Source organism: Helicoverpa zea, chromosome 31 (assembly GCF_022581195.2).
Source record: "Helicoverpa zea isolate HzStark_Cry1AcR chromosome 31, ilHelZeax1.1, whole genome shotgun sequence".
NCBI lineage: Eukaryota > Metazoa > Arthropoda > Insecta > Lepidoptera > Noctuidae > Helicoverpa > Helicoverpa zea.
In genome coordinates this window covers 2,183,721-2,209,781 of record NC_061482.1, presented here as the reverse complement: position 1 = coordinate 2,209,781, position 26,061 = coordinate 2,183,721, and the positions used below count along the sequence as shown (strand labels likewise).

The following is a 26,061-nucleotide window of genomic DNA, read 5'->3' as shown; positions in this document are numbered from 1 at the left end:
AAAAGTTTAGCTACAAGTTTAAAAAAATTGTAGCTGTCTGACATCAAAAAGTTGCTAAATCTGGCTATAAAGTAGCTAAGTTGGCAACACTGGTTTCATCCCATCTTATCACATGCCCATACTAAGCTAAGACAAACTGGCTGTCTTCTACTATTCTAATCAATCCTGAAAATGAGACCTACTTTTCAGTCAAGACTTTATATTATAGGAACAAGAGATTCTTTGTGCTCGAGTACAATAATATCCGCTTCGTTCCCGTGGGAATAAAATAGTAGCTAACAATTTCCATGGAATGAAACATTGTGTAAAATGAGCCAATATGATATGAGCGCCTTAAAGTTACGCGGACACCAGCAGTAGCTAAATCCATCTACACTATCTGTACTTCGATAGGTACTAATATAATAAAGAGAAACGTTTTTCTGTTTGTTTGTTTGTACCCTAAAAGGCTTCAAAACTCCTGAACCGATTTGAAAAAAATTTTCACTGTTAAGAAGCTAAGCTAAGACTATCCTCGAGTATAATCGGGCGTAAAAATTTTCAGTTTTCTGATTGTCTTTTGGAGCTCCGTTTCCCTTTAAAGACTAATGATAAATGATCATAATAAATTCCGATTTACAATTACGATTTTTGGTGATAATATTTTAATTTGTAATAATAATATTTTAACTCGTATAATAACGATTTTGTCATCGTTATCATGTGTCAGAATTCAATAAAGGTCTCGGACAGTCCGGTTTGATTCCGTCCAATGTTTGTGATAATATTTAGAGGTCATTTGCTCACAGGTGACACACACATGACTGCTATTTGTACCTTTAAGTTATATTTTTAACTGACCAGAAATAGGAGGGGCTATATTCGTCTCCGTTCCTTTGTTTTTATTTTAGTTATGTACAAATGAGCATGCCCATTATAATCAGGATAGTTATTTTTTGTTATAAATATTTGATCGATTCCAAGTTTATGTTTTTCTTTTAAGAACAGAACAGTAAGTAAAAGAATTTTCGAATTGAATTTAAGCAGTATTTATTTACTGGAATTCCTAACCTTATTGCGCAATTTTCTATTCGTCCCAGTTTATGCAAAGAGGTCAGACACCAAGACCTTAGTAACTAGATGATTCATTTCATTTCTTCCGACGATGTTGCTATCGCGAAGATTTTTTATTACCTACTATGATGTCATACTTTTCTTTATGTGTATTGCCAGTGACCATATCAGAAAGATCAAGGTCGTTTTGCTCCACTGATATCGGAACTAGGTACATGCTCGTAAAAAAATAAACAGTATCTATAAGAAAGAGGAATAATGCTCTATAGGGCTATTCTTACGAAAATCTTCCAAAAAGTGGGTTAACCAAGACCATCATATAGCCATACCTAGATTAGGCACACATGTTTATATGTCAATATGTATTTCTACACCTATAAAGGCAACATTATATTTACCTTAGGCAAAAATCATAAATAACTTCCAATAAGTTTATTTAAGGTCAGTCCGGTTTTAAAGGGCAATGTAATCTATCTTCATCGGCGACCTTTACGAGTTGTTTATATGATAGGGCGACATGGCATCAACACACGTACCTACGTATTTCCGCGACAACTCGAGATTTACTTCTCACTTTTATTCCTACACCCTGAGTCATACTGTACAGTCTACATTTTATTAGGTCAGTGGCAGACTCGTGTATGTCCAAGAACTACTGATTAAATACAAACCACACTACGTAACTTTATATCTTAGCAGAAAAACATCCTGCACAAACTACATTAAAGTTTTTCCATTCCGAGACTTGTGTACTCAATTCAAATTGACAAACAAGAGCCTTAATCAAAGCTGTGCAGACAAGGTTAAACATACTCAAGTGTGCTGCAATTAAACACACTCTTCAATAGAGATGGGTAACTCAGGAGTGATAGATAAAAAAGATATGTATCTTTCCGTTCTTATCACTCACTCTTTGTATCAGTTCAAATCCGAATGTATCAGTGTATCTTTAACAACTCATTCAATCCGTCGTCCGTTTGTATCTGTGTTGCACTCGCACACATAGCGTTGAGCGGCTGGCGTCACGGTTTCTCATCGGAAAGTCCAGACATCTCTTTCGCACTTCCCTACTTAGAATGTTCTGTCTCACTTTCTCGATACCGAGAATAAGTGTTTGACCATTATTTTTATTTATTTATTCGATTTACACGGCTTTAACAGCCAATTACATAAATCGTAAACTTAAATTTAAAATGAAAAAAAAAATAAACTTAAAAATATTATAAACTGATATACGAATCTATCTATCCTAAACGAATCTATCACTCTTAGTTCGTACTGATTTAGTGATACATTGGATTGAATTGAACGAAGCGAGTCACTCTGAGCAACAGTACAATGTCACTCGCGGATTCGAAAGGATATAGAGATACAAAAGAGTGATACATATCCCAGTGATCAAAAGATATATATCAATCTTTTCTTTTCAATGATATGTTTTTCCCATGTCTACTCTTCAACCGGAACTTAGCGTGAGAACTAAACATTTATGAACAGTATAGCACAAGCGGAGTATTACTAAATATTGTATCGCGGTGGAGCATGGTCACGAAGTGGCCAGTTATCGTACCTACAGTTAAATTGATAACACTAGTTTACAGTACATTTGTTGCCGGGATTTTTTAAGCTGTTGTTGACTACTCATATTTAACCATATTTAAAACTATTAGTAGTTTTTTTTTATCAGCTCTAGTTTTTGAGATTCAGCTAAGTGCGGTTTAAAGAGAAAAAACGTGGATTTACCTTAAAGAATATTTGTTAAAAATTATATTAATTGTTAAGTTCCAAAAAACTTGGCTTTAAAGCTCTTCTCTTATGTGTAGACTTTGGGAAATGGCGTATCAGAGACCAGCAATAGTCAGACATCATATTTACATCCCAGAAACCCTGATAACGTTCTTCCATGACACGTTAATCTTGATGCATACGTTCTCCCCTGCTCTTCGCTCATATCTCCTAAATTTTCTGGAAAATCTGTCCAGATGACTGAAGAGGAAGTGAGTTTATGCTCAAATTGCATCCCATACCTCTTATTTGTAAAAGCAGGTCTTCGACAAGTTCAACATAATTTTCATTATAATTTTTCAAAATTCAATATAATTTTTATTCTCTGAAAGTTCAGGTGAATGCTGCACTGGTCGCTAAACACATGTTCTACTTCGGTTTTGCCATTTAGCTCGATTTTTGGTGTTTAAGCTGTTTATGTTCACGCTACAAAAGTAAGAGTCGTCGAGATGATTTTTCGATTCTTTCCAAATAGTTGGTGTTTTAAGTTGAAAAGTACTTCTTTTACCACTTTTCCATAATCTTAAATATTCAACGCACGATTTACAAACACAATCAGGAGCCCAAGATTTGTCATTTTTATCTAACAACATTCCAAAATATAAAAAATAAGTATTTTTAAGCGTCTCTGGTGACATTTCTACTCTTCTCAAACACATATTCTCCACGTAAGTAACAAACATGGTTTGGATTGTTCAAACACCGCCTCCTTGAACTACTCGTGTTGTAAAAACTTCACATATTTGTATAATTACAATAAAATACGTACTTCAGCGACTGAAAAAGGTTCAGAAAAGAGAAAGTCAATAACAAGTAAAGTCGAGCTACAAAAAAATTTTTGCGGGTGTAATTAATAAAAACTAAACATAAGTGAATGTTACCAGCCATTAAATCCACGGCAACAGGCAAAAAGTTTGATTTTGTAAACTAGTGTAATAAGACTATAAAGTGGTAGGCCCAAGTGACATCAGCGGCGGGCAGACCAAGGCCAGTGCATGATGCGCCGGCTAGGTGGATCAGCGCGGAGTGCTGGCCGGTCGCGTGCTCACCACGCGGTGCGCCTCCGAGCCCAACACCGCGCGTCTTCTCTAACGCCCTCTCGTTCCCACTCTCTTTGGTAGCTTATTTTATTTCACTAAGTTAGTGTTCCCACGTCTGTCGCGAGCGAGTGACGTGTCGCGCGCGACCCAAACTCGATAATAATAACGATACAATGAACTGTGAATATTTATTTACGATGCACATGAGCGGCACTTTGTGTTAAATCGTCCATGAACGGTGCGGATGTGGTTACTAGGTTGTGTAGTGTTTATTTGATCAGATCTCGGCGCAGCCGGTGCACGGCGTAGTGTTTACGTTTTCTGTAGTGGCACATGGTCTCCGCTCGTACTACTGGTTGGCCGTGTGTGGCGCATTGCGACACCAAGTAAACAACATTGTTTAGCTGTGTAACAGGTCCGTAACAACCGCCAAAAATTAACTCCCACTTCCCCAAAAGTCCGCAAACACGATATCAGCACCCTCCGCCTATATCTTAAGGACGGCTTTGCTAGATAAACACATTTCCATATAACAGGTAACCGCGATGTTTGTAAAGTCATAATATCAGTAGCTAGATTACATAAATACCTACTTTTAGACACACTTTGATAATTCGCTTCTCAAACAAGGCTTACATTATGCGTACATTTCAAAGTCACTTAAGATTAATGTTTTTTTTTTTTAATTGGTATCAAAGGTTTCTTACTGACTATTGAGCATTAACTACAGAAAAACACATAAAAACGTCATAACAATATGCTATTTTTATAAAGTAAAAAAAGGAACTAGTGACAAAGTTTCTACCTTTCAAAGTTTCTGCCTAGTTGTTCCTTTTTATGAACTTGACCATCAAACGAAAGAAAATAAGGAAAGATATGAGACATTTGTCTGCATTGGTCAAAATATCCACTGTAATATGTGTAAACTTAATTACATTTTAAAACGAGGTATGTCAGAAATGCGTGTTTAGATTCGGAACGACCACTTATTTATACAAAACTGCATGTTATAAATAATTAAATATATAACATTGAACTCGTATAAAATCATGGCCATCAGCAATACGTAGTTAACAAACATTGTAGGTAACTAGTAGAATATTATTTGTAATACAATGAAGTTTTATTTATTTGATAACTCTTGCGAAACTAAGACTATCTAACATACTATTTAGAACTAGAAAGTGTAGGAAGGTTAAGGATAAATGGCCCAAAATCTTCTTAAAATAACCTATCGATAAAGAAAATATTTATCGATATTCTGAATAACCAAAAAGTTTATGTAATGAAGGGCGTTGAGAAGGCAATATTTCATTTTTGTTTATACGTAGTTAGATGTTTCGGCTTCATCCCGACTCCTCTCATCGTCTAGTTACTTAAAATATTTCGTTTTCGCTTTACGTTCTTCCTAACTTTTATTCCGTTTTTTCTGCCTTAAATGATTATTAAGTGATGCTAAATAGCCTATAACAGTCCTGAAGTGCTAAGCTAATACCTGAGATTAAGGCATCCAGACAGGATCCAAGAAATAAACTTGGTATACCTACATAAATGTATAAAGTAATGGTTAAAAATATATCAGTTTTACACCGTTTGATCTCGCCTTTGAAACAGTAAAATAACCACTCATAAACGAAAACAAATTATCCACTAAGTACCGCAAAAACAGATTTCCAAAGAGATTATTTATTTTTCTGTCAGCTGACGCGATGATTTATAATCAAATAACCAAGTTCTGAAGAAATTATTTTGGGTTTTCCTTTCTGCATTTTTATATGGGTCAAATGTGAGGGCGAATTCAGTACGAAATGAATAAACATTGATTTGTCACGCTGTACTTTTAATTAGGTATTTAGATCGGAAGCCACGTAATAAGTACACATACTAAATACTAGCGCTTCATGCGGTTTCACCCGCGACCCGCGACCGCAAAATACAGCCTATGTTATTGGGGAAAAGTGTAGCTTCCTAACAGTGAAAGAATTTTTTCACATCGATTCAGTAGTTCCAGAGCTCAAACAAAAATGTTTCTGCTTTATTATATTAGTAGGTACAGATAATATAAAGTTTTTCTATGCAAAGTGCGAGTTGCGTAATAGCTTATATAGCAGGTGTCAGTTTTTATATGTCAGCTTAAACTATTGCTTGCACCACATATAAAAATGTTCTATTGAAATACACATAAGTAAGCACCGTTATCTTGGTTTATTCGTCTTACTTGATAGTTAATGCAATTCCTTTCCGTGGTATTTCTAGGAAATTGAAAAAATATTATTAACTTCATTACGACCCTGTTTCCCTTTACTTCTTTTTGTAAAACAGCGTCTTTGAGTACGCCCCATTGCCAAGAATGTGAAATGAGTTTTCAGTTTCATCGTATTTCAAGTCGGTTTTAATTTGTAATACTTACTTATCCCGTACTAATAATGCAAATGCTCAAATATCTCTGTCTGCCGCCCTTTCACGCGAAAAGTACTGAACCGCTTTAATTGTAATAAAGTAATTGTCAATCTGGACCCTGAAAAGGACATGGGTAATTTTTGTACGGGTGCACAAAGTATGTACCTAGTTCTCTCGAGACGCAGATTGAACAAGAGGATCAGTTAGTTTCAAAATAAATGTAATAGGTATCTATTTCGTATAATCAAAGTCTTAATTATGCCCATCGTTGTTTCTTAAATCGTTACGAACAATCGCAAAAATTAACATTTTACAAAAGCAAGGCTGTTGCTAAACATAACTGGCTGAATTTTCAAATAGATAAGTAGGTACAAGTTTTTCTAAGAATAACTTGGACACCAATGGCTGATAAAAAGGTGAAGGAAAACATCTTTAGGAAACCTGGACTATAAAGTCTGAAATCACCAACCCGCATTGAGCAAGCGTGGTGATTAATGCTCAATCCTTCTCCGTGTGAGAGGAGGCCTGTGCCCAGCAGTGGGACGATAACAAATACTGTTACAGTGTTACATTTACAAGTTTTACCCAACTGCCTAAGGATGGTAAAGATTTGTTATCTTTTATTTCGTAATACGCTTTGGATATTTTAAAACGATCCCGTGATAACCACTTATCATTGAGTTTCGTAAGCAAACGTATCTTCTTGATTGTACCACGTGGAATGGCGAAACTATATTTTTGTGTCAATTTATAGAGATCTTCTATAATATTTAGAAAACTTTTCTACTCTAGTATTATAAAGAGGAATTTGTATTTTACTTTGTTTCTTTGTAATGGATAAACTCAAAACTGCAGGACCGATTTTAGAAATGATTTCGTAATTGGAATGCGACATTATCTGTGAGTGATTTACGCTATATTTTATTCCAGTAGTCCTCACGGGTGAAACCGCGGGTAAACAGATAGTATTAAATAAAATACAGTTTGTGTTTCCCAGTCTTAAGCCACGCACATTTGTGACACGCACACTTTTTAAACGGTTTTATTTAGCTCACCCCGTTTGTTTTATTTATTATTTATTCATTCTTGGGTCAAATTTAGAAATTAAAATTTCAGTGCCTTCCTGTTGTCAGATTGATCTGAAATTTGGTACACACCTTTAATTCCGATGACAATACAATATAGTAATATCAATAACATTGTAAATCCAAGATGGCCGCCGGTACAAAATGGCGGATTACATATTTTTCCACAACCCCCTCAATATGGGTATCAAATGAAAGGGCTACTCGAGTAGAATACTGTCAGCAACCCCAACGGGGCCCAACAGGGCCAAGGCCTGCCTGGGCTGCGGGATTGTCCTAAAGAGTTACCGTGGTCGTGGTACATAAAAGGCCTACGACGAAAAACAACGGTTTTTAGTCAGTAAGAGTCTAGCACTCCCTCACCGCTGCTGACCCATGTATAGAATGAAGAATATTCGGTAGGCATTTTCATTAAATACTAAAAACTAGATAATAAAAAATCGGTAAAAAAACTTTTAAGTTAAACGGTTTTATATCTTATGTGCACTGAAAAATAAAAAATAAAAAAAACAGTTACTTACCTATAAACCTACGTAGGTGGTCCCGGTCATATTAGACTAAAATAAAAACGTGGGGCCCTCTGAAATCCTACTTATGGCAAAGCATATCTTTATACTTTGGTAGATCGTGAGCTCGGCGTTCGCTGATGAAGCCGCTACGGCTGATAATTGATTGTCAAAATCTCCAGTTATGATTATAGTAAGTCGATGCAATCCACACCTATCTAGCTAGCTAGAAGAAAGTATTACAGCAATAGTTACGGAATGGGCCCCACGTTTTTATTTTAGTCTAATATGACCGGGACCACCTACGTAGGTTTATAGGTAAGTAACTGTTTTTTTTATTTTTTATTTTTCAGTGCACATAAGATATAAAACCGTTTAACTTAAAAGTTTTTTTACCGATTTTTTATTTATACTGCCAAAAGGGGTTCCAATATTTTTGAGACTTGCCATATTCACCCGTTGTCGGTTATTTGTAAACTTTCACCTTTCAAGAAAACTGGTTTGGTGAGTAACCAGATAAGAACAAATGAAAAAAAAACCCAAGATGGTTTTGTGCTCCTAAACTGTGATATCGCGATGGGTCGCCATGCCAGATAAGCTTTAGATAGAGAGGGGCTTACCCCTCTCTATCTAAATCTTCGTATTAAGATGATAATTTGCTGTCTTCAGGCCAGCGGTTTCACACGCTAGATGGGAACCAGGAAAAAAGTAGCCATTAAGTTATTTTGATGTCTTCACGGTACTGTACCGATATAAATACCAGATTAAAATAAAGCTAATGCCACCCGGGGACAGTGTTTAGCTTCCCAACGGCGAAAAAATATATAAATCGGTTCTTGGGAGGTCAGATAGGCAGTCGCTCCTTGTAAACTGGTACTTAGCTGCGTCCAGTTAGACTGGAAGCCGACCCCAATATAAGCGGGAAAAGACGAGGCAGATGATGTAATATAATAATAATATTCATCATAACCTATTTTTTATATTTGTAAATGTTTTTTATTGTTATATTTAATATTTAAAAATGTAAATTATATGCTTGAAAATAAATAAATAGAATAAATTAGGATATTCATCATCCTCAGTCAATGTTTGTTCACCGCTATCCATAGCGACGATGGCCTGACCCTATCACGATGTAACGATTTAATTAAAGTTCTAAATCAATCTTCCAGTAACAGTAATCCCGCCGCGTCACGGTTTACTTAATCCCTGGATTTGAAAGATTAGAATCGGTTTCAAATATTTAAACTGCTTTATTTGAGGGTTCACCCACGCCCCGGAGAAACACTTCCTATCAAAAAATGCCTAGGACTCAGACTTGACACTATTTCTGTACCAATTTCAATTCAATAGGAACAATAGGTATATCTGGTATTAAAATGCGACAGTCAGGCAGAGCTACTTTCGATTTGATAATATTAAAGTAAGGGTGGAACGGAGTGTAAATATTTATTTTCATACAGGGTTTGTGTTCGTGATCCCCTCTTAAATAGCTTATTTTGATTTTATTGTCTACAGTAGCCTTGGTTAGCTTCGAATAATTCGTGTTCTAATGATAATGTCTTACCGCTGAACATGCCAATTCTATTATAAAATACCTGCTCGTTTTGTTTATTATATTTTTCTGTTTGCAACTATAGTAGTTGACCTTTTATCTCCTTGTCCTTAGCGAGTCATTTGTCGTAACATAGTCATTGAAAATATCCCCTCATGTCTTACTTACAAACAATATTATTACCTACTTAGGTAGAGTTTTACAAAGAAACTCGGATCTTCTTAAGTTAGATTTTCGAAACTTCCGCGCAGACGTGAATAAGGATAGAATTTAATAAAAGGTTTCGAAGAATTTTATATAATTTCGCACGATGACACTTTCTTTTATGAAATTGACCGTCGTTAAGTGCGTTTAGATAGAGTAAAGAATCTTTGACATTATGGATCGAAGTATACAAGTATATTACGAACAACTTACACACTAATTTTAAAACTGAAGAGTTTGTTCACTTTACCGCGGTAATCTCAGGTATGACTGGTCCGATTTGAATAATTATTTCATTTATAGAGGAAGGCTTACATAGATTAGAAAGCCTAGGAGGCCTACTTTTAACAAGGAAGAAGACAAAATTCCTGTATGAACGGTAAAAAAATACACTGATACCATAGTCGACACATTACGATAAAAAACTATAATAAGGATCTTTGTATTTCAAAGAAAAAATGTACTAAAGTGGTTAAATTACCGGACCTTGAATGTTGAAGTTCTGATAACTGATAATGTTATAGGCATTGGTAGGCGGTCGGTTTTACGTTGCTGTTTCGTCACGCCTTCCTACCTGCACATTATACCTTCATACAAGCAATTTTGCCATTCATTATTTTGTCTCCAACTAATTGTTAAACCCAAAATTGAAGTTAAGAATTTATGGCGAAATCTTTTTTTGCTTGTTTTTACAATAGTTATTATTTACGAAATCTAACGGTGTAATGTAACTGTGTGACTACGGTCACGTCCGCGCTGCAATAATTCTGCCATGGTGAATTTACTTGGCACGGTATTGAAGGTGACCCCCCATGTACCTACGCATGCGTCCTGCTATCCCAAATGTTTCGTTCGCTACGTTTCAAGGTCTCCCGTTCCCGCCTTGCCTCATGATCACAATTCCCCCTAAGCAAGGCGTACGAAGCCGCACAACCTGTTTTTATCTCCCTTTCGCCAAATCGGTATCACAGCTGATGCGCTCAGTCGGTCATGCATGATAAAAATACTTCACCTCTATTTATTTTATTGACAGCTTGTTATTAACATTTTAATTTTATACCAGACGATGAACCCAGTTCTAGGTATGTACGAAATTCGTATTCGAATATATTAAAACCAGAAGGAGCCACGCCACTCGTTACCTATTTAAGCGACAAATATTTTATAATTTAATATCCTTTGTTGTTGTTGATGTAGCCCGAGATCTGATCAATATTCAAGGAAAATGGTGTTACGAGACAGAGTTTAAATAGACGACAGTGTTCAAGATGCACGGATTCTCGCATTTTTTCCATAAACATCATCGGGAGTCCACTCCGCCGAAGGACAAGGACAACAGCAGTAGTGACAGCTGGCTGAGTGCAACTGATTCACATAGTGTGTTAAATGACGACACCGCGTCATCAACGTCGTCAGGTGCTCGGCCTATTCCAATTCACCCGAGAGGCTCCGGTGCACCGGCCGGCTCGCGAGCTAGTTCTGGTAGTCCTTATGAATTCGCATATAGTCCCCGTGACCGCTACCCTAACTTTGCCAGTTATATTCGCGATGTTATGGAGAGAGGGTCCCCCTCGCAGCACTATTACACCCATCATCCAGACTACAGACGACAGCGAAGCGATGGCGACCGATATCACAGCAGCGTCAACACATATCATACTCCACGCAATGACTATAGAAATTTTGTATCACCACTTTTTAATGACGCTATGGACGATATACAAGAAAACGAATACAGTAAATGTGAGCGATATGGTGAAATTTCCAGTTCAAAGTTGAGCCATAGGAATCGTCATGATAATAAAAGTTTTGCTCAAAAGTTAGCCGAAACTATAACGGGGAGTAAAGATCACTGCAAAGAAAAAGATCAACATAAAGATGCGGTGAAGGATAGTAGATATGAAAGGCGAGGGTCAGAGTCAAACGGCAGCGGACATCGTCACAAGCATCATACGATACAAGACTTGATTCGAACGTTTGGGAAAAAAGTGGGGCACTGGCGGCACGAAAGTGGGGAAGGTCGCCGAGGCTCTTGCGCTGTACCGGCAACCAGTACCGACGAGGCTCCTGCTATGGACAGTGAGGAGTTCCGCTCTCGGTCCAAGTCTCTCGATGGTGATCACACGCATAAAATTCTAAAGCGACAAGTGCTCGAGGACTGCGGGGCTACCTACCAAATTTTCGATGAAATATTGAGAGAAGGTATTGTATCTAATCATCGCTTTAATTTCGCTTCGCTTCGCATCGCTTCACAGTTTAGATTTCAAATGACGTTAGCTATAATGCTTACAATGTTTGCAACCATAATCGCATTTAGAAGTTAAATTGCTCAGGCACAGTATGGAACGTACTATGAACAAAAGACCGCGGAGCGTATTATCATTACTAAAATCCTCTTATACGGTCGGAGCGCATGAGCGTGTTTAAAATAAATAAATCTTCAACTTCCATTACTATTGTAGTTTGAGGTCATCTTGTTCATCTTACGTCATTAGATTACTATTTATGAGGATACAGATATTAGTTATCTGATTTAGGTTTGTTCGTTTTTGTTTAATTGTACATGCTCGCTCTGATTCGCATCGGATAGAACTTTCACAGCACACTTTCTTGCGGTCGTGTGTATGATGCTGTTGTACGTAATATAACACTGACACGCATTCATTTGATATTCGCTTGGTTTTATTATTGGTTCATTGAATTCAGCTGCGATTTCTCGGTAACAACGAGTAACTTCAACATCAACAAGTTTTCTAGTTTTATTATAGTATTTAATAGGCTTCTTGATAATAAACAGGTTTTAACTCAAACCTCTGACAATTAATATTTCTACCGTCAGTTCAATCGAGGTCATCTTATACACACTGCAGCGTGTGTGTCGAAAGTTAGGAAAGCTGCGTTTCATTCACTATTAACTTTGTCAATTTCTATATTTGAAGAAGAAATATCAATACCATAGGGAACACTAATTAGTGCCCTTCAATGACGTTTATTATACCAAATTATATTCAGTTGGCGCCGTTGCAACGTTGCGTTTATTTTAAAATGGGAGCACCCATGCGCTTTGCACGTCATCTGTGAATGACCGCACGCATATTAGAGTACCTGAAAAAAGTGTATCGAAATGATTTTTTTCGACAGACTATCGGTACAATATCGATAAACTCTCGGACCATTGACGATGATTATGAATTAACACCAAGATTTCGAGTTACAGATAGAAGTTATGACGTATAAATTAAATGAGGTAATCATAATCCCGATTAATTATTTATCAGGGTTATATATTCTTATCGACTGTCATGCGTGGTGTCATTTTAACTTATTTAAGGAGATCATCATGTGTGTTCGATCCGATAAAATATCGTTAGCATAAATAATAATGAAAATAGGTAAGAAAGTCACGTTAAACGATGTCTTTGTCTCAATATGCAAATCTGTCTTCAAGGGCTGAAATTCACTGAGTTCCTGACTGGACTGTCAAAAGCTTCAGTATTATAAGGCTCGTTCCTATTGTACTGAATCACAGTGAGAATACTAACTTTGTTACTCAGAATAACCTCTAATTAGAATCTGCAGTCATCTCAGGCTTCGTCTTAATAATAGCGGCATCCTGTCTTTAACATTAATTTGATAGAACCATATTTCAACTTACATAGAGACTTGAGATGGTTCTAGACGTATCTAATTGGTCCAATCTAAATTATGCAGTACTTGATAGTTATTAGAAATAGCAAGGCAAAATTAATCTTTCACTTAAGTATGTATATTCGCGAACTCATAGTTTTGTGAAATGACACACCTTCAAGCTTCAAACACTGTGTTTGTTGCTTACCAAAATATTATTCGTGAATACGACCATATAATTCATCAGATGAGATATTTAGAACAAAGAAGATAATGAATGTTGTCGGGAATATTACCAAATCCCAGTATTATATCCAGTCATTTATTATAGACCTACGAATATAGCTTATAATAATAGAGCCTTTGTCCATTATTCACGTGTTAGATAACCTTAACGTCTTCTGAACTCGTCTTATGTCCTGTCTGGATTCCGTCTATCTCGCCCACTGAGGTTCTTGTATATACTGTTATCTTGGCATCTGTCAACAAAGTATGTATAAGGACGCTGTTGTAGTTACTTTGTTACGATATGACCTTAACCCATTTACTTAGTTTTTATATTTAGTACTCATAGTCGTGAATGGCCACATTATAACTCAGGTACAACACACTGCTTAACTGAGGATACCGCTCAAAATCTAAAGTATAATAAAACCGAGTGGATAGAGTCATTTAAGCAAGACAAGCTCTTTCGATTTTTTTCCTACTTCAGTATTCTCAAATTGTTATGCTTTTGGTATATGAAGCTACAATAAGAATATACGCACTCTTTTCTCGAACGAACACCTTTATAAAGTCGGCTGGAATCGTGCGCAAGAAAAATGCTCCCAGTGTACCACAAAAGGGTATGGAATTGTGAATACCTTTGTCAATATCACACCTTTTTTACTACCGACAGTACAAAGGGACTACATATTATATACGTCTACATATGTACTAAACCAGTTTTTTAACGACTATTTCTATCCTCAATTCCGAAAGTAAGAATAGTAAGCAGGAATTCAGTATTCTTATCGACAAAGATACCATACAATCGTTTTCCTTGATATCTGCGAAGGCCACGATGACAATGACTGCAAAACTGGAAATAGTCTGATATTATCGCTTTCTTATAGCAAATATTTACGAAGTTATTTTTAATAAGTAGCACATAGCAGGGTAACTACGTGATATAGAGAGGGCGTCAGGTGGCAATAGGAAAGAATAAATAGAACTACTTACCTCGTAAATCCAGTTGGATTAATGCGATTACCTATCCTGGGTTCGAAAACATACTACAAGCCTTCTTGATACTTTCTTAGGTAGAGTTTCTAGCTTAGACTATGTGTAATGCCTACTTACTTTAGATTACTTAAAAATAAGTTTACGATGCCCCCTATAAAGTCAGCATAAAACTTACTCCAAGGCATATACTTTCTCAGGTAAAGTTTATAGCTTAGACTATGTTCTATGTTAACGTGTTCTTACCACAAACTACCAAATAGTAACTTTGCTCGTCAATTCGAACTACTCTCAGACTTAGGAACTACATTCACTCGTTACCTAGGTCTGGGCTGTCACTCATACGTCTGTTAGTTAGTAGTTACTAAGTAATCTGTAGTTACAGGTAGTCGGAGCCTGAAAGTCTGACAGCCGTTCTTAGTAAAGTTAGTAGTCTTATGCATGCTCAGCAACTTGGCGTTCTGATGTGAGGAATACTTGTTTACTGACATCAGAATACTTAGGCCTAAGTTCATTGATAACATAAACGTCAGTTTCCCTAAAACAACTGTTTATTTCTAATTTTTTAATTATTTTTTCTAACTTCCCAGTGGTTTTCTTTTAAGCCTTAGGCGACTAGACCACAAAGGTATTTGTATTTTTTTTTGTTGTTATTATACCTTAATGATATTGTAAATTAAAGTAAATTGCTGTACCAGCTAACTAGACCTTTATAATGCATCTCTGTCATTGTCGTACAACTGACAAATTAGGAAGACAAAGATAGAATCATTCTAATAAAGTACGTGCATGTAACTGCTATATATTACCTCAACCTTGGTGTCATTTAACCAGGCATTTGCAGTCATTTTGTGCCCTCACCGTGAAATATAGTAGTTTATAAAGCCTCAAGATGTTTCTTGAAGTAAATCTAATAACGATACTGAGTAATTCCTTGTATTTTGCAAACAGCATTTTCTTTTCCTTTTCAAAATTTTCGTTTCAAAGTTTGTAAGTAATTTTCGCAAGAATCGTAAATTGTATAATAGATGTAAATGGTATACCTAATATACGTTCATGTTTTCACGTGCGATTTCCACCTTGGCACCCGATTTTCACCCCCGATTTCACGCCTTTGATTGAATTTCCCAAAACTCCCGAAGAATGTATTTGAATTATTTATTCGAGTTAATTACTTTTGTCAGTTTTCTGGGTTTCTGTTGGTATTGGAGGTCACAAACGATTGGATTTGAATATGCAAAAAGTTCTTAATTAATACACGTCTCCGACATTGTACTTTTACGACAGTTTCAGTGTCATTCCAAGTTTTCCCTGAATGTTAAAACAGTTTCTGCTTATAATGAAATCTAAATACTACTTAGTATTTAATTAGAAGAAGCTAAGAGTGCTCTCGCATACAATACAAGTTAATTTAAAGTGCATTAACTATGATAGCGGAAGAAAAGAAATACCCAATGAAGTAAATTTTTCTATTTTAATAATACTTCGTTACGTTCATTAATACTGTTCAATTCTGTTTACTGTATCTCAATGAAGGCTTTGTGCCAATTTAATTGGGATGTGGTGTAAAAGTAATTTAATTTGTATTCAATAATTTTGCATTTTGCATTTCTCAAGGGAAAAAGCGTCTTTGTTACAGAGAAATTACATCGCTTGACTATTCCCGATGAAATAACGTTTTCTTGCGGTTTTATTCGGATAATCAAGAGCATATCATGAACTCGTATGTACAAAGTTGGGGCCTATGCTTCGTGTAAGACTGATCAAGACTGATCTATAAAACTGCTATATTTTAGAGTTAAGAGCGATGAAGACCAAAGTATTCTTTCAATATATGTAAGTCGTGTTCAAATTCCTGATACGACAAAAGCAGGCCACTATGACAATTAAGCGTATTTAGAATATCAATTAGGGAACGGTTAATTTAATGATTCAATTAAATGGGTTACTGGGTACACAGAATTCGGACGGATAGAAGGTACCTGTCACAGAATAAAATCGTTCTATTTTAGACTGCCCGAAAATTTGATTGGATTTTTTAGGTTGTCTCGATATTTACATTTCATTCGATTCGATTTCAGTTTCGTTTTGCAATATTTATTTTACGGATAGTTTTTTATAGAATCTAGTAGAAAAAATGAGCAAAAGATTTATTAATGTAGATTTTTGATAGTTTATTTTTTCTGTACGATTGCTCGTTTCGGATGGTGGGATGAGACAATGTTTATTAATGTGTGATTGATGTTGACGTTTCTTTCTGCTATAAGTATTGTTTTACACCTTTCTCTTGCAATAAATCCATCAATTCAATATTTTATATAAGTTACACATAACATTAACAGGTATATATTGATTAGATATGCATGCAAAGATTTTATATCTAATATTAATTATTAACTAACTACAAAATCAAAGATATAGTGACTTTGTGTAAAATTGTAAATACAAATATTAAATGAGAAGAGAAACTAATCCTTATTATGGCATGATTGGATACCGAACTAATTAAAATTCTGTTCTCTATATCTTTCAAGTTATTTGCAAATAAATCCTTTGACTTTGACTTTGAATCCATCCTTGGAGAGGGAGTTTGGTTTCGGTCTTTTAGTTTTACTCTAGTCTTCCTATCTATTTGAGTGCAAATTAATTAAGATATGTCTTCTTGCCATACGGCGTGGTAATGCAGCCTGCCTTTTTGAACCGATCCCCGCTGACAGCGATGTGGATGTTTTTTTTTTGATACATGGTAAAAGATAAAGATAAAAGATAATTTATTTTGTTAAAACATGGGTTTACAAAACACAGGTATTGTTAGTTCCTTTTTATTTCTGTAAATATGTCGAAGGCATTGTACAAATAAAGAAACACAAAAAAGACGATATTTTATCTGCACCTATTTCAAAATGCACACGAGACTCGCAGATCGAATCTAGCCAATTTATGAACATAATTGAGAGACAATCTATGACATTATAAAGTTATTGGATATAGTAACGGTTGCCTAATTAATAAGGTTAAAAGGTACATTAGTGTATTCTTTGTCAAGTGGCTGCATCATTAACTACATTATGCCATAGAGAGCTATAATGAATAATGTTAATGTCTATGTTGTAAGATGAACTAAGTATTTCTTGTTGCTGTGAAAGGAATTTTAGTATAAGCTACATTTTAATTATGCTCTTTAATTTCAATTAGATTAATGCTCAATTCTTCTCCGTGTGAGAGGAGGCCTGTACCCAGCAGTGGGACGATAAGCAGTAACAGTATATTTTAATTGTATTTTAGTTCTAATTTTCAATGCATATTTATTTTTATAGAAACAGAATAAATAGCAGATTATTTTTTCTTAATTTATTTATTTAATAACAGCTTATTGACGAAGGTTCATCCAATATCTGTATTAAATCAATATGCTCTCGAGATCAAATTACTAGCCTCTATAGATTCCACAATCTTGTTGGAAATGCAATACTTTTCAAATCTAGGTTTTACCGTGGAACTTCGGTTAGTTGTTGTGAATAATTGTTATAGATATTTCTAATAGGTAAGACTATTCGTAATCAGACCTGCTGTTTTATTTTGAGCGGAATATAAGAATCTTTTATTAAGTACTAGAAAAGTTTGGAATCTAGGTGAGATTAATACTTACTGATTCACTTAAACTCGATCATAGTTATGTGATATACACGTGTAAAACGAAACGTAAACAAATTCAGATGACCAATTCCGTCAATGAATTGGCCATTAGAATTTTTAGGATTTTATTCTCCTCTCAAAATCGGTACGAGTTCTCATTGATGTCGCACTGGTAATTAAAACAAAAAATTGTCCTGAAGCTTTCGGTAATTAACTAAATGACAGATTTCATAACGGTTTCCCGAAAACCGTAATGGCCGTAATATTGGTGTTATTGCGTTCTTGACAGTTTTATTTAGTCATTTCCAACGTCCTTTTGCGTCGAAAACTGAAGTGTGAGCTGAAGTGGGCATGTATGTATATCTGTGTCTAGCATCGATTTCCTCTCTTTTAGTTCCAAAGCCTAGGTTTCTCATAAAAATAGAGTCAAGTAAAATGCAATTTCCGATGTCATCAACAAGGCAATATTGTTTCCTGTACTTTAAATTAGAATATCGGAAATGTATTTCCAAGTTACTGCCGGTGAACTTTGAGAAACAATCTTGCCTTTATAAAATAGACTGTAAGTTAGAGGAAACGGAGAACTATATTTTACCTGAATGAGACAATTTCCTTTTTTCTGCAAAGGAAACTATCTGCTTTATACATCAATAAATACTGGCAGGTAATATCCACATGTATTTCCAGTTTCTTTGAAGGACATAGATAAAGGAAAATAATTTATTCCTTTTTTTGAGTACCCATTTAACATAATAAAATAAAGCCGAGTCATATTTTTGGAACTAGATCATGTATGTCCAATTATATGATTGCGAAGATATATGTCCTATAGATAAGTACTCTAGTAACCTAACAAACAGATTGGATTGGTTGGATTTATATTCGCATTAGTTAGAAATAACATTAGTATGGATTACACTATCTTTGATCACGGCTCTGCTCGCCTACGGTCATGTATACTAAAATAAAATACTAAAATAGTTATTAGGTAAACAAACTTCAAGGAGCACTATGAAAACTAGCAGCCGACTGCAAACGCCGACCGCATTTGCAGCGACTGCATGAAATCGGTTCATATCTGCTGCCGCTTCGATCCAAAACGGTTTCATGTAAATACATACAAACCAGTAGTGCAGCTGCAGCCAATTTTATGAAGTCGCGGCATGTGCAGTTGGCAGCTAGCATTCAAAACAATTGACAATAACAAAAATTATCACGCCATTCAATTATGTACTCAATTAATGTTAATACAAAAAACGATTTAAGAAAATCCAACATCTGTAGGTGACACATATTTTCTTCAACAAAATCCGACATAAGGTCTTATCAGATAAATTATGAAAGGGTCGTCCTTTATAAATATGGACATACCTAATAAGCAAGGACGCAATCCTTAAAGGGTTTAATATAGAATCCTATTTATAGCCTTTGTCAGTACAATAGACGTCGACAATAGGTCATAAAAGGCTCGCATACGATTATAGCCTCAATTATGGGGACATAAAGACCAATATCGCGTATTTGTGCTTAGTTATCAATAGAGTTCAGTGTTATTAGTACGGTCTAACCTCTACCGGTTTCGAGTCGTGACTGCTCAGAATTTATTAGGTAAGGTTAGTACCTACTTGTATTTAGGTACGTCTTGCTTGTGTAAAGGACGAATGTTTATGTTCGTTTTTTGGACGTAGCAATGTTATCGTCTTTATGTTTAGCTAACAAAAAACTTCGATTAATGCAAGTATTAAGTAGTTCTTTAGATTATGCCAGTCGATTTTCCGCGGATTTATCCGCGTCCTGTGGGTATTACTGCCCTGCCGGGCATCTTTAGCTTACATATTACATAATATTATGAAACCATCATAGATTTTTAAAGTTCAGCTGATGCAAGAATTGACATTTAGATAGTTATTTATAGATTCGCTCAGGGTTTGGCATTAGAAATAAGGGTTTCCATCCAAAGTAGGCCTCCATAATTTACTTCCACATTTATAAACAGTTCTGATCAATGAAACAATGCAGTAATTGATTTTTTTCTTAATCATATCAGCGATTGAGAAACGCTCGGCTTGATAGTAGGACTGCGATAACTGGCTGATAACCTAACGAGTCAACTGCACTTGAGGCACCCAAACCTCAATACTTGATATGTTGATGCATTGATAATCAGAAATACAATGTTTTCTGAGTTTTTTTTCGCAGTTTTAGCCAAAATCATTATCATCATATCAGCCAATTGCCGTCCACTGCTAAACGTAGGCAGATTTGAAGAAGGTCTGAAGGATTACTAATTTTATTTTATTAACAAAAACAATGAGTAATATAACGTTTGAATATAAGATTTAGTGTTAATATTAATAAGCATTTCACAACTTGGAAATACTACTGGTTCTTTTTATGGTTAATTTCCCGTGTATACCAGATTTTACTGCAAAACCTATTAGCACTAAAACATATAATTAAATTGACCTAATTAAATGACTCGAGTGTGGGACCATGAGTCAATGACATAAATATTATAACTAGTATAATCAGCATGCTAATTAACTACTTCACTAGGAATAAGCACCTTTTTCCCATGGAATTTCTAGCCAGCTCTTCGACATGAGACCAACTCTTTGGAACCGTGCAACTAGTGTGACGTTTCATAAGAGCCTGCTAATGGCCTGTTTGAAATAAAAACCTGTGACTTTGACAACAATAACGATAGCCGAACCATAACCAACCACAACACCATAACAAATCACTATGTGGTCATGTCAAGGTGGGTTGTGGTTTGCTTAACTTTATAGTTATAACTGATGCGACCCACCTTTGCTCTTTTCGAAACTTTGTCTAAGCAAATCTTCTAAGCGACTCTTGCTATAAAAAATAAAATGAAACACAATTTAATTAAAAGTTCAACATACACTTCTCAAGAGTAAGATATGCAGCCCAGGAATAAATGATCACTGTAAATTCAAAGTCCTTTTTGTACCACATTGAACTGCACCATTGCCTGTTTATAACGCAATATTTAACCATAATATTCACGTCACTAATCCACTAAACCAAAAAGAATAAAAAATTGTATAAAATAAAGTATAAGGCGATAAAGTACTCAGATATTGTGTGTGACTACTTTCCTCAAACTTAAGCAGACAACAAAGTAATCCCTCTGTCAACATCAGCTTTGTGTAAACAACATTTGTTGCGTTTTAAATTCCCTTTTGTCCACTGTTGAACTATATTTCAATGCCTACATATAAAATATAAGCTGTTTTGAATCGCATTTTCTCTCGCCCTGTGGGAACAATTCAGATAAAAATAGGGTCTTCTCTCTAATCTCTATCTACACTAATATTACTTATAAAGAGGAAAGATTTGTTTGTTTATCAAGAATAGGTTCAGAAGCTAGGTGACAGATTTGAAAAATTATTTCACTGTTGGGTTGTAGTGTATGTAGTTTACATTATCCCCACTGAGGCTATATTTTATCCGGGTACGGGCAGTAGTTCCCACGGGACGTGGGTAAAACCGCGGGAAAACGGCTAGTATATTATATCGACAATACTGTTTAACGATGGCATATTATCTTTGAATCTCCACATTCAGATTTATAGTAAACAATTGTTTTAAGGAAAAACAAAAATCATCTATTTGCAAATTTTTGCAAATATAATGTTTTTTTTTTATAGTGTCTCAATAAGTTTCACGTTACGGCATGCAAAGTGACGTAAGAATGACGTAAATGTTGTCGATAAACTTGGGCCTTTATCTTCGTTCAGTTTTTTTGTGCCTAGCGACAGAAGTGACTCTTTCTTATTTGTCAAATAGACAAGGTCACCTTGAAAGGGTTAATAGTAATTAAGAAGAATTGTTAATATTCTGAGTGTCACGTTTTTTGATGTAACGTGCCCATTAATGAAAGGATATTCTGTATTATATGGGTGGCTACGAAAATGTTATGTGAATTTACAGCGTTTTTAAAGACAATCCCCCGCCGTTCTGTCCTCGTCCCTAGGACACTACTATTACGCATCAAAAATAGCCCTTGGCAGTCCTCGATAAAGGCTAACACTCCTTTTTTTAATCGATCCAGCGATTTCTGAGAAACTAACTCTTCAGCTTTAAGACATGTTTAAATGACATGTGTTAAATTAATTCAGGTGGCATATTTATCTTCTAAGTAAGATCTATTGTCCAATTACTCACGCAACCTTCATCTCGACCCGCTCTACCTCTTAACACATGTTTCTGCGATAATCTAATCAATAACTTATTTCATTTAGCTAATAGCGTCTTAAGTAACTAGCTAATCAATCACTGGCTACAGTAGCCGAGTAATATTGTTATGCAATAAAATCGTTTCGATACGGTAATGTAATTTAAAAACAATAACAATATCCAACCGACCTAGACTTATCGACTGTTTATGGGTCCGAAGTCTTATGAATAATCAGTTAATGCATTCAGTATTAAAATTAGGTCACAAAATATATTAATATAGACGGAAAATAAAGTTTGACAAATTCGTTAGTGACACTGCGGTCTGCGTGTAGTGGGGTGGTGACACGTATGCGGGGAACGGGGTTAACATGACATTACTGTCAGTGGTGGATTATCACCACGCGCCTTAGTATACATATACCTAACTACTATTGGAGATTAAAATATTATGCTTCTCCAATAGTATGCACTAAATAATAGTACCTAAATACGAGTAGGATAACACTTTTATATATATTTAAATTGACAGTCTTGTCCCCCGCACACACACAAAGACAACGGGAGTGTCACAAACCAACTTGCCAAGCCATACGTACTTATATTTTTTTTAGCGTCATAAAAAGAGGGAAGAAATTACTTTAAAACCTAAAACCACTCTTTTCTTGAAAGCTGTCGTTAAACTTCTATGACGTCAGCGTCAATGACGTTTTTGATTACCTACTCTTAACAGCTGGGTTTTACGCCAATCGGAGTTTAATGGTACTTTTAACATAGTGAAAGTATGCTTACGTACACCTAGTACCTCTGTGACTGTTATTGTCCTTGAAATCTCGGTTGATATACATAATAGGTAATATGTTCACGATCATTGCTCTTATAATGGCTGCTAAGTACTACGGTAATCAGTGATTCAACTTCATTCTGCTTAAGAACAGTAATCTTAAAGGATGCATTGGTCAATAAATTGCGGTAATTAAGACACATTTAAAGAGTTCAATTTTAAATCGAAAAATGTTACGGGTGAAAATCTTCTCAATTTCATATTCTTGCGATACCATCGAATATGCTGCAATAGTAAAAATATACGATCTATTCAAAGCATAATTTGGGGGAGTTATTGTGGCATAACCGCTGTCATCCCACGTATGTATGAGCCAATTTGTTCAATGGACGGCCATCGGCTCCGCTAGCTGTGAAATACAAGCCGAATAAACGTTACTACGCAATATCCTAGCTATGAAATATTACCTGCTTTGTTTGCCTGTTGATTTCGTTCCTAGACTTACGTATCTATCTAGAGGTATTCGAAAAATACGTTGGTTGAAATGGTAGAAAAAATGCGAGAGAGAAATAATGCAATGAATCGCTTGATTGTATACATCTTGGCTAGGCTGCATGTCAGCATAAGTTCCTTCCCACTACTTTATAAATACCTGCTGAGGAGAGTTAGTCGGAGCTCCCTGATATTCATGCTTCGTAATCATAGGCATTCTATACACAATCGAAGCAAAGCTGATCTGGCCACGACTGGACTGAGGCCTCTTTAATGGCAAAACCTTGAGGACAATAGAATCAATACTTGTTTTAATCTCTTTTAACCGTCTTACCAAAAAGGATTAGGTTCTCAATTCGGACTTTCGATTTTATGTTTAAATGGTTTATTCAATTGTTTCAATGATTGTCTCTTTCTTTCCCAGGAGCCCAACTCCGGAGAGCGGCATCCCAAGATGCAGAGAAGCGTCGGTCATCACTAGGCCATGTGCCCACCGCACGTCACAGAGGGTCGGATGCCTTCCTGGATCCTCACCATGCGGCCATGCTGTTCCGAGACTCTCGGGGGGTAAGTTCTACAACAGCCTTAGACACAGCGTTATCTAGTCCCAAAGTAAACAGAAGTTGTAATATGGAGTGGGAAATTGGGAATAGGAGAAGGGTGTGTGAACACGATAGAGAACACTAGCAACTAGCGGAGATGTCATAACGCAAAATCTCCTAAGAAAGTAGCGCGCCAAAATGCGGGTGTTCAGGGTCGAGGAACGTTACTAGGTCCGCACTTACACGCCTTCTTTAGAATCCGTATTGCTTTTGATTTGACAGGGAATCTGAACCCCTCGGCAGTTCTAGTAATTGATCACGCCTAACGCACGTTCCATTGACCTACAAGAATGCGCCTGACCTACCTTCCTAATGACATCACTGCTATCTTTCCTTCCTCTGTGATAACAGCATTTTTCTCCATCATTCACAAATGCGTGAATCGGAACCTGGCGTGGCAGATTCACTAAAGCTTCTCTCTGGTCGTAAATATCATGATATTTGAATCTAATTATGGTTATCAAGGGATATCTTGTTGCCCAGACAATATAAATAGATAAGCAATCATTCCGTGTGAAATACTGGAATTCTGCACCTGGCTAAACGCGAAACTGACCACAAAGTAGTTGAATCTGCGAGGTAATCAGATTGTAGAACGAAATAAACGTATATCTAGAAAGAAAGAAGAAACATTTATTAGCACAACACAAGGCAAACACAAATAGAGGATTTATTAGAACAACACAAGACAAACACATATACAGGAAGAAAAAGTACATTATAAAAAAATGTGTGTGCCAGATAATAATATAATGTACTTCAACCTACAGGATATAATGGCTCCTTAACCACATTTTACACCTACGTAGAAATCATATAAAATGTCACTTTCAGAAATGTCTGTTTCAGTGTTTGCCATTTCCACCCCCTTAACGCATATAATGTCTAAACATATAGGTCATCTTACTTAAGCCAAATGAAGCTTATATCAATTGCATAATGAATGTACCATGTATTAGTAATTTCTCAATTAGTTACCAACCGTGGAATCAATCAATCGTGAAGTGAATGATAAATCATGATGACCATTGCGCCATCGACCTCGATGGCGCAATGGTCATCATGCCGGACCGCCGAACCTGAGGTCCCGGGTTCGATTCCCGGTTCGGTCGACATTTGTGTAATGAGCATGCTTGTTGGCCGTGGTCTGGGTGTTATGATATGTATTTATAAATATGTATACAGGTAGCTATATGTAGTTTATCAGTTGTGTTAGCACCCATAACACAAGTTAATAAATAACTTACCATGGGGCTAACCGACCGTGTGTGAAAAGGTGTCCCGACAACCGTGGAATTGAATTACGAGTATGTAGTAAAATATGTATATGGTTTAAAAGTATTTACATTTATTTTATCATGAAAATCCAAATTTTATCATTCACTTTATAAGCTGCAGTATGTAAATAAAAATTGTGATAACAAATGTGAATAAAAACATTAATCTTCTAATAATAGCATCCATTTTTTTTTTGGTTTAGCACATTTTTTGGAGACGATCGTGAATTATCAAACACTAGCTAAGTGTGAAACGCTAAATCGGAATTCTAAAATTATTGCGTCTGAAGTTAGCAGGCCATTAGTCAGGATTAAGCAGTTGTATGGAAACAGGAAAGATTCAACAAAAATGAATCATAAGCCATGGTTATAAGGTCGAATATTAAAAGGCGTGGATAGCGATATAAGAACAATGTTAAAGACCAACGCAAAAGGGTCGGAAAGTACATATCGATTGGATTCCCGCTATGATTACGCTCGAGTAACTGTTTAAAATGTATATGGAATACCAGGATTTGCTCTGAGACGATGACTTTGAAAAGCCCTTAACAATTCACTATACTATTCCACACCAAGCCATATAAAAGAGTC

At 35.8% G+C, this 26,061-nt stretch overlaps 1 protein-coding gene across 1 annotated transcript in view; it reads left to right on the top strand.

The window, feature by feature from the left end:
• The window catches only part of LOC124644741, a 112,311-nt gene that overhangs the window by 43,340 nt on the left and 42,910 nt on the right, over positions 1-26,061 (top strand). Inside the window, exon 9 of the mRNA XM_047184235.1 lies at positions 24,016-24,158. Coding sequence (XP_047040191.1) covers positions 24,016-24,158 — 143 coding nt within the window. The remainder of the gene's footprint in view (positions 1-24,015; positions 24,159-26,061) is intronic.